The sequence below is a fragment of the Cydia splendana genome, chromosome 1 (genome assembly GCF_910591565.1).
Source record: "Cydia splendana chromosome 1, ilCydSple1.2, whole genome shotgun sequence".
Lineage (NCBI taxonomy): Eukaryota > Metazoa > Arthropoda > Insecta > Lepidoptera > Tortricidae > Cydia > Cydia splendana.
The window spans coordinates 21,770,337-21,781,395 of NC_085960.1; the positions used below are offsets into that span (position 1 = coordinate 21,770,337).

Consider the following 11,059-nt stretch of genomic DNA (forward strand, 5'->3'; position numbering starts at 1 on the left):
TGCCTGTGACGTCAGCAACAGTGACATTTGTCGAATTGTCGCACCTGTCGCCGTGGTGAAATAGGGGCCTGGTGTCACTTATTTGAATTGTGGAAATAAAATCTCCATATATAGGACCAAAACAGGATTATTAAAGTTAGAAATAAAAATTGTCAAAAATAAAAGTAATTTCTAAGCTTTCTTAAGTGCAAACTCCAAATCTTGGTTGATTTGGTTCACACACCTCTTTTGTTCGTGAAATGAATATGAAAAAATGTATTAAGATATTCATATTAAGTACTTATTTCCTATATCCATTAAATCATAATGTACTCGTATTATAAAATTCAACATTTATGCCCTCAACCCTATTGATAATCCTGGATATTAAAGTGCTATTTTTTGTCAGAATAAAAAGAAGACGAAATACTGTCACGATGGGTACTCTTCCAGGAGTATAGTAGCCTGCAATGAACAGGGTTTGATGGTGACAGAAGGAATAAGTATAAGGAAGATGGAACTAAAAAGACAGTACAGTAGTTCAGCGGTAAGTGGACTCTTTATTTTTAGCAACAAAAAGAAAGTCAATATGTCTCGTATACAGACATCGGTGATCAATGTAGAAAAACAACTAAGTTATAAATAAGGTAATTTAAAGTGATTTGCTACGACTTTAATACGGGTTTTAAAGCATATATACATAATTACGTAATAATAAAATATTTTAATTATTTTTACAGTACATATGGTCCTACTTTCCCGCACTAGTGCGTAAAATAGCACTTTTCGTGCGTATGTCAAAAGTTTCAAGGGCCATATATACTTACTGTAAAACGTAGTACGATACACGTGCTAATAGGTAATTCGCAACTCGTATCGATTTAAAACACTTCCTTCGGTCGAGTTTTAATTTCCACTCGTTTCGAATTTCCTCTTTTCCGCACTTGTATCGTAAATAACCATTTCATGTTATTACTATTTACATTATCGTAAGAAGAAGAAGATTAATATTATCGACGAAGTCCATTCAAGTCTATTTCACACCGTTTTACCTACTTCTAGTCCTCAAATCATATGACAAAATGAAATCACAAGGAAGGAAAATCCCACACTCTTATTTATAGATTGCGTTCTATAAATGAATTTGAGATTTTCTTGTCATTTTTCAAGTGTATTGGCTATCGTGAGATAACGATAAGCGTCGGTACATGGGTTTTAGGTTTTTGCATTATATAGTACATTTGGCAATCTGCTCGAGATCACATTACTTAAAATGACTATTTTACCAGTTAATCATAGTGAAAACACAAATGGCGTACGAAAACGAATAAGGTGCAAGAAGAATTTGTGCAGTGCTAAAACTGTGAAGAAGCGACTTCCAATAGTAGAATGGCTACCGAAATACAATACAACAAAGATCACTCCGGACATAATCGCTGGGATTACGGTAGCACTTACAGCAATCCCTCAAGGCATTGCTTATGCCGTTATAGCTGGTTTAACCCCTGAATATGGGCTATATGCGAGCCTGACAAGTGGAATCGTGTACCTTATATTTGGAAGCTGCATGAACGTAACTGTTGGACCAACTGCTATTATGGCAGCAATGGTTGCCAAATACGTATACAACTATTCTGGTGATTTTGCGGTTTTAGCGGCCTTTATAGCTGGAGTAGTAGAACTAACTATTGGTATACTGCACCTCGGATTCTTAATAGAATTCATTTCAATGCCAGTTATAAGCGGATTCACAACTGCAGCAGCTCTTCAGATAGCTTCAGCACAATTAAAAGCTTTATTTGGCCTTGATGGACTTTCTGGTGATAACTTCGGACATTCAGTGTATAACTTTATATTAAATATTAGAACTGTGAAACTATGGAACCCCGTACTCGGCTTCTTGTCTATTGGCGTTCTTGTTCTTCTGAAAAGATTTGGTGAAGGATGTGGTCGCAACGATGCCACTGTGAAACAACTAAAATGGTTAATTTCTCTAAGCCGTAATGCTATAGTTGTCATCGTCGGAATGATAATAGCTTACATTCTAAAAGTCGTTACTGACACCGAGCCGTTAATTTTGATTGGTGAAATTGGAAAAGGTATTCCTAAAGTTACACTTCCGCCGTTTACTACTACAGTTGCTAATGAAACTTACTCATTTGTAGACATGTTACAAGTATATGGATCCCAATCAATCATTATCCCTTTGGTTGCTATTATAGAAACAGTAGCAATATCTAAGGCATTTGCAGGAGGGAAACCTGTTGACGCTACACAAGAAATGATAGCTGTTGGACTTTGTAATATTATTGGATCATTAGTAGGAAGTATGCCAATAACGGGTTCATTTACACGAACGACATTGAACCATGCTTCTGGCGTACAAACCCCTGCAGGAGGCATTGCTACATGTCTAATCATCCTTCTTGCACTCAGTTTTCTAACGTCGACATTTTACTTTATACCCAAAGCTTCTTTGGCCGCTTTAATTATGACAGCCATGTTCTCGATGATTAATTTCGCAATATTTGGCAGACTGTGGAGGAACAATAAACTAGAATTGTTTTTCTTACTTGTCACAATGGTAGTTGCGATGTTTTTTGGATTGGAATATGGTATAGTGGTTGGTATTATTGTAGAAGCAGCCACTTTGCTTTACTTAACAGCAAGACCAAAAATAGATATAAACACAGTCAGTACTGACAAAGGACAAATTGTTAGAATACCCTTGAATGGTAGACTGTCATATTGCGCTGCGGAACATGTTCGACGAAAAGTTCAAAAAGCTGCACAGAGTTATAATACTTCCAATAACATTATAGTCGTAGATGGAAGTAACTTGAGGAAAATGGACTCAACCGTAGCTTCAAATCTGATGACAGTTGCTCAAGACTTAGACAAAACGTCTCGAAAAATTGTTTTTTTGAATTTTTCGAATGAAATAGTAAAGCTGTGTCTTGATTTAAATCAAAATCATATTCATAAATTTATAATATCATCCAATGTGGAGACTGTATACAACGATGTATTCCATAATTCTTAGTTAAGTGTTAACGACCTCAATTGTAAACATTGTTTTCATAATTAAACTTACATATGTACATAGGTATCTTTAATTTCTTGTATATTTCCATGTTGATAGATCCCTTCTATTTGGATAAAAATATTCGAAGTTTCTTATTTTCCAGAATAAACGAGATATATGTTTGAAAAATTATGGTTGACTAAAGGGTCCCACCCATTACCAGTCCGCTTAGTAGAGTGTCTAACGAAAGAAAACTCTTTTAGAAATCGATTTTCGCTCATGTCGTCTCGGATATGGGTGAATATAGTATCGATGCATTTAGTGTAATGCCCTGAACACAAATATATGAGATTACAAGCGCGAAAGTTGTGTGTGGTAGTTGCTGTGACGTCATAAAGTCGCCAGTACAAACTTTTTTTCTATTTTCTTTTAAACATACCATGTGGGGTACCAAATGAAAGAGCATGGTGAGCAGATCACAAATATATAACATACTGTACCATTTTCAATAGTTGGTCTAACTAATTATTAGAAAACGTTCAAAAATTTCACAATCCACAGTTGACTTCGAACTGCTCTAAATTGAAAATGGCTGAATAGATTAGTCCAAAATACATACCAAGTGACTGTGAACATCCTCTGTATAATGTTAAAAAATAAGTAGGTAACCAGATATATAAAAAAAAAAGAAAAGTACATCATGTTGAAAAAGGTATAGTTTTTCTGTTACATTAAACTGCAACTATTATTAAAACAAACAAAAACCCGACTGTTGTGGTCTTTTCACTAGCTTTCATTTGGTACCCATATTGCTATAGTAAGAAAAAAAAACAACCCCCCCCCCCTCCAGGTTTTCATTAGCGGGCGCCATTTTCAAAATTTATATAGCCTATGTCACTACCACGATTCTGACGAATTCAACCATACCTCACATGTCTAGCCGTTTAGGCTGTAGAGCGTGCCAAATAAATGGACATGTATATATACCCACGCTCTTAAAACATAACCTTTTTTCTGATGCAGTCGGGTAAAAATAAGTTTACAGTAACAAAATAGTATAATATAGTATTTTTATCCAACTGCATCAGAAGGAGGGTAATGTTTTTCGAGCATGGTTATGTTAAGTATATATATGTCCATTTATTTGGCACGCTCTACCTACAACCCACGCGGCTGGACAGTTTTTTGACATATGAGGTGTGGTTGAATTCGTCAGAATTGTGGTAAAGACACAGGCGATATTAATTTTGAAAATGACGCCCGCCAATGAAAAAATGGAGGGGCGGGAGATTGTTTTTTTTTCTTACTAGAGCAATATGGTTACCAAATGAAAGCTAGTGAAAAGACCATTTCAAAAATATATGTCAACAGTCCGGTTTTTTGTTTGTTTTAATTATAGTTGCAGTTTAATGTAACAGAAAATTATGCTTTTTCAACTTGATGTACTTTTCTTAGTTTTTGATATATCTGGTTAATTATTTTTTAACATTATATAGAGAATATTCATCGTCATTTGGTATGTATTTTGGAGTAATCTATTCAGGCATTTTCAATTTAGAGCAGTTTCGAAGTCAACTGTGGATTGTGAAATTTTTGAACGTTTTCTAATAATTAGTTAGACCAAGTATTGAAAATGGTACAGTATGTTATATTTGTGATCTACTCACAAAGCCCTTTCATTTGGTACCCCATATGGTATGTTTAAAAGAAAATAAAAATAAAGTTTGTACTGGCGACTTTATGACGTCACAGCACTCACAGCAACTACCCCCACCACTTTCGCGCTTGTCATCTCATATATTTGTGTTCAGGGCATTACGCTGAATGCATCGATACCATATTCACCCATATCCGAGATGACATGAACGAGAACTAACCTAAAGCCTGCGTTAACACTCTACTAGCTTGCAGTCTATGGCAGTAAATGTGATAATTAAGCTTTAATTGTACGAAAAATAAGTTAATAATGCAAAGAAAATCATAAACTGTTTAGGGTTGTGAGAAAATGGTAAGGTAGAGGTTTAACGCCAAGAAAATTCACGAGAGTTTTAAAGCATTTTCGTAAAATTATCCTCTGGATCTGGGTCTGGGTCATTATCCATTATCATTATCGCCGGCGATGGCGGGATGAACTAGACTCCTTTTTGAATGAGTGGCCAGGCACAGGATCGGAAAGAGATCTGTGGAGAAATTGGGGGAGGCCTTTGCCCAGCAGTGGGACACGCAAGGCTCCAAATAATAATTATAATATCCTCTGGGTTTCAGACGCTGATTAAGGAAATACGTTCATTAAATGGAAGAAAAGTACGCAATTTAGAAGATTAAAGACGTTTGAGATCATACTGACAATTGGTTAAACGTTAGGAGATTAAATGTTTAATAAATAAGGGAATTTAAAGTGATTTACTACAATATTAATACGGTTTTTTTTTAGATTTACGCTAGTTATTAATTTCGTTTATAATGTTCGATTTTTTTATGGTATTAATATGTATAGGTACTGTCGTAAGAAGAAGAAGAAGATTAATATTGTCGATGAAGTCCATTCAAGTCTATTTCACACCGTTGTACCTACTTGTAGTCCAGAAATCACATGACAAAATGAAATCACATGGAAGGAAAATCTCACACTCATGTAAAGATTGCGTTCTATAAGTAAATGAGTTTGGTAATTTCTTGTCATTTTTCGAGTGTATTGGCGATACCCAAGCGACGCTTATCGTTATCTCATTATCATTGTCATTATATATTTTTTATTTAATTGACCTCGTGACTACAAAAAACTTTGTGATTATGTGACTTAAAAAACTATAAGCACTAACACGCAGTTTTAATGAATCTTGTTACTACACAACATCGGTCCTCCAAAAATATCATAACTTTGCGTAATTTTACAACGTTGAAAGAAGAAAACTAGATAATAACGTGTAGGTATGTCGGTAATAGGTTTTTAAAAAGAATAATTATTTAGATTTAAACGGGTCCATTAAAATAATTGTTTTGTTATGATATAATAATATTAAAGGAAAAAAAACGAAGCCTTATGTTATGGTCATTACCGACTTACAGGTCGTTGATAGCTGCTACAACTAAAAGTAATGAAGCAGTTACCGTCCAATTAAAATGTAATATTTAAAGGGGCCCACTGATTAACAGTCCGCCGGACGGTATCGGCCTGTCAGTTGTTCGGAACTGTCAAAATTTTGTTCTAACTGACAGGCCGATACCGTCCGCCGGACTGTAAATCAGTGGGCCCCTTTTGTAAATTACTTTTTTTTAAATAAATTGTTATACAAAATCAAGAATTTACAATAGAAAGAACACATTTAGTAATAAAGGTAAAGTACAGGAGTCAATTGTTAAAATAAATGTCTTAAACAGAAAAGTCACGTACCTACTTACTTGAAGGTACAAGCGCCAGTATGACAAGACTTGCGTACACGCCTCCCGCGGCATGATTGGCGTATTTTTTTTTCGGACTACCACTCAAACTAACGTAATTTTGTACCCGATACTCAAGGAACAAACGCTTGTGGAAGTTTACCTACCTACCTCTGAAATAGTTCAGGCATCGAAAACATATATAATTAGTTCAATAGGTCGGCAATACCTGCAGATTTTTGGTAGGGCGTTGATAGAAGCGACGCTTATCGTTATCTCATTATCATGAGATAGCCGAATATCACCGAAGCGTCGGTGCATGGGTATATAGTACATTTTGCTGGTTTGCAATATATAGTACATTTGGCAATCTGCTCCAGATCACATTGCTTTATAATGACTATTTTACCAGTTAATCATAGCGAAAACACAAATGGCGTACGAAAACGAATAAGGTGCAAGAAGAATTTGTGCAGTGCTGAAACTGTGAAGAAGCGACTTCCAATAGTAGAATGGCTGCCGAAATACAATACAACAAAGGTCATTCCGGATATAATCGCTGGGATTACGGTAGCACTTACAGCTATCCCTCAAGGCATTGCTTATGCCGTTATAGCTGGTTTATCCCCTGAATATGGGCTATTTGCGAGCCTGACAAGTGGAATCGTGTACCTTATATTTGGAAGCTGCATGAACGTAACTATTGGACCAACTGCTATTATGGCAGCAATGGTTGCCAGATACGTACACAACTATTCAGCTGATTTTGCGGTTTTAATGGCATTTATAGTTGGAGTAGTAGAACTGACTATTGGTATACTGCATCTCGGATTCTTAATAGAATTCATTTCGATGCCAGTTATAAGCGGATTCACAACTGCAGCAGCTCTTCAGATAGCTTCAGCACAGTTAAAAGCTTTATTTGGCCTTGATGGACTTTCTGGTGATAACTTCGGACATTCAGTGTATAACTTTATATTAAATATCAGAACTATGAAACTATGGGACCCCATACTCGGCTTTTTGTCTATTGCCGTTCTTGCTCTTCTGAAAAAATTTGGTGAAGGATGTGGTCGCAACGATGCCACTGTGAAACAACTAAAATGGTTAATTTCTCTAAGCCGTAATGCTATAGTTGTCATCGTCGGAATGATAATAGCTTACATTCTAAAAGTCGTTACTGACACCGAGCCGTTAATTTTGATTGGTGAAATTGGACAAGGCATTCCTAAATTTGCACTTCCGCCGTTTACTACTACAGTTGGTAATGAAACTTACTCATTTGTAGACATGTTACAAGTATATGGACTCCAATCAATCATTATCCCTTTGGTTGCTATTCTACAAACAATAGCAATATGTAAGGCATTTTCAGGAGGGAAACCTGTTGACGCTACACAAGAAATAATAGCTGTTGGTCTTTGTAACATTATTGGATCATTTGTAAGAAGTATGCCAATAACGGGATCATTTACGCGAACGGCATTGAACCATGCTTCTGGCGTACAATCCCCTGCAGGAGGCATTGCTACATGTCTAATCATCCTTCTTGCACTCACTTTGCTAACGTCGACATTTTACTTTATACCCAAAGCTTCTTTGGCCGCTTTAATTATGACTGCCATGTTCTCGATGATTGATTTCGCAATATTTGGCAGACTGTGGAGGAATAATAAACTAGAATTGTTTTTCTTACTTGTCACAATGGTTGTTGCGATGTTTTTTGGATTGGAATATGGTATACTGGTTGGTATTATTGTAGAAGCAGCCACTTTGCTTTACTTAACAGCGAGACCAAAAATTGATGTAAACACAGTCAGTACTGACAAAGGACAAATTGTTAGAATACCCTTGAATGGTAGACTGTCATATTGCGCTGCGGAACATGTTCGGCGAAAAGTTCAAAAAGCTGCACAGAGTTATAATACTTCCAATAACATTATAGTCGTAGATGGAAGTAACTTGAGGAAAATGGACTCAACCGTAGCTTCAAATCTGATGACAGTTGCTCAAGACTTAGACAAAACGTCCCGAAAAATAGTTTTTTTGAATTTTTCGAATGAAATAGTAAAGCTATGTCTTGATTTAAATCAAAATCATATTAATAAATTTATAATATCATCCAATGTGGAGACTGTATACAACGATGTATGCCATAATTCTTAGTGGTAAGTGTTAACGACCTCAATTGTAAACATTGTTTTCATAATTAAACTTATATATGTACCTACATAGGTATCTTTAATTTCTTGTATATTTCCATGTTGATAGATCCCTTCTATTTGGATAAAAATATTCGAAGTTTCTTATTTTCCAGAATAAACGAGATATATGTTTGAAAAATAAAATTTATAATCCCTCGATCATATAGGCGTCCTAGTACAGTCACGAATATCATGTACAACGTAGCATTAATATCTTATTTCTAGAGCCAAAACAATTCCCTACTATAAGTAGGTATAGTATTTTGACTTTATTGTTATAAGCTTCGTTGTTCAATAAATTATTACAGGTGACTGTACCACAGTATATTTTATGGGGTTATTCCCATTAGTTACCACCAAGTTGTTACCAGTGGTAACTACTGGGATTTTTTTTCCCACCTTTTACCACTGGTACTGGTACTGGGAAAAATAATTCCCAGTAGTTACCAGTAACTCGGTTTGGTGGAAACTACTGAGAATTTTTATTCGCAGCAGTTACCACTGGTAAAAGGTGGCAATTTTTTTCCCAGTAGTTACCACCAAAATATTGTTAGAGTTCAAGACTAATAAAAACAGTATACCTAAATATGTACAGGGTGTTATGTACAATAAAAATTCCCAGTAGTTTCCACCAAACCGAGTTAGTGGATAGAGGGAATTAGTTTTCCCAGTTGTTACCAACGGTTAAATGTGGGAAAAAAAATCCCAGTAGTTACCACTGGTAACAACTTGTTGGTAACTAGTTGGAATAATTTGTTGTATGTGATTCATTGCAAGTAGCCGTTCAGACTATTCATAACACTTTTGATAAGATATCAACAGATTAAGATAAGGTTTGACATTTTAAGTTGATGTTTCAAGATTATTTAGCGAATTAAACATGTTATCTAAAATCATAATATAAATATCAGCATATTAATATCTTGTAGGTAGCGGGATTAAATTTTAATACCCCTAGGTATTTAAAAAATCTTGTAAAACTTTTGCGCTGTAAATTGTCGTAGCAATTTCCGAATTGTTATTAGATTTATACAAATTTTGTCAACGTGTGCGAAGGGGACAATTGTTTGGTTTCCAAAGAAAGGGGTAAATCAGAAAGTTACTTCGAAGAAAAATTTGCCAATTTAAAGCAGCAATAAGAACGCCGGGAAGTTTTAGAAGATTTTTCACTTTCAACGCTAATTGCTACCAAAAGTAAAATAAATCTTTGCTACTTTGCTTTTCTTGAGGCTTGTTTTAGAAGAGCCTTTAGCTAATCAATTAATTAAATTGTTGATGTTGCTGGAGCGGAAACCGTGCCCCCAATTTTTTTAACAAAATACAATGCTGTTCCCAAGTTGCTTTACCTACCTAGTAAGTTTTATGCCGATTTATGGAATAAAAAGGGGATAGGTGATTGGTTTTGTGATACATATTGTACCATAGTATCACCTTAACCAAAGTTTGTAAATAAAAAAACAAACAAAATATTTTTGGCGCTCCCCATGCTTTACCTTTCCTTTTTGTGCTCATAACATTTTATCATAGGTGTAATAGAAATATCAAACGACAATAAAAAGTTGATGTTTCACGGATACTGTTATTTGTAAAGTTAGTTCTTTATGAATATTACTTGTTATTGATGAATACGTATCATAAAAGTGAATTATATACTATAACGGACCTAATACAAATTATGTTAAGTATTCTATCTCTAAAATAATGTCAATATGTGGAAAATTCCGTTGTTTTTCAGAAATATTCGAAATTTATTGTACGACTTTAATAATTATACTAAGTAATAATAACCCATTCACAAAGGTAGGTATAAGATTTTTTTCAATAAAATAGTTTATCGTTAGTAGTAACAGTTACCTATTATAGTACTTTAAGAGGTGTTCAAAAAACTTTCTGCAAAGAAAATATTAACTCAGGACTGCAGGTAGCCCTAAGCAACACAGTTGGCAAAGATCAACATGTTGCCAACACTTCGTGGACGTTCAATTTAAAAGTTCTTGTTCTTTGTTTTGTCCTGAACAAACTCAATTAAGTGCCCTTTGACTTTGAAATGTTTAATTTTCCGTGTTCACGTATACCTATGTACTCTCAATAGCTTTTAGTGTTTTGAGATTATTTTCTTTCTTTCTTTTTAGAATCTATCATGTTTCAGCAATGTGGCTCTGTTGTGAAGTCGCCTCTAATACATTTCTGCAGAATTCTGCTATACTTATAGGAGAAGCATTACGAATCCCAAAACGATAAAAGTACAAACAGTGACATTTACGCAATCTTAGACCAATGCGCGGTCTATCAATTATCCTTGTTTAATTGTAAATAAACACGTAATGCGCCAAACACGTTTATCATGTAGCATTAAATAGGATCTCTAGCTAAATTTTAATCAACGACGACAAGTAACGGGCAATCAGAGCAAAGTAGCAGTGGGCCTGAATTAGAATTGAATGTAAATGTGCGGGCTTTATCGGGGATT

The 11,059-nt window shown here is 35.0% G+C and overlaps 2 protein-coding genes across 2 annotated transcripts; both read left to right on the top strand.

Moving 5' to 3' along the window:
• Positions 1-1,134: 1,134 nt before the first annotated feature.
• LOC134798216 (sodium-independent sulfate anion transporter-like) lies at positions 1,135-3,022 on the top strand. The gene has a single exon (XM_063770585.1). It carries the CDS (start codon positions 1,253-1,255, stop codon positions 3,020-3,022), a length of 1,770 nt encoding a protein of 589 aa, XP_063626655.1. The 5' UTR covers positions 1,135-1,252.
• Positions 3,023-6,636: 3,614 nt separating this feature from the next.
• On the top strand, positions 6,637-8,551 carry LOC134798225 (sodium-independent sulfate anion transporter-like). Its single transcript, XM_063770596.1, has one exon. The coding sequence runs from the start codon at positions 6,782-6,784 to the stop codon at positions 8,549-8,551; it is 1,770 nt and encodes a 589-aa protein (XP_063626666.1). The 5' UTR covers positions 6,637-6,781.
• The last annotated feature ends 2,508 nt before the right edge of the window (positions 8,552-11,059 follow it).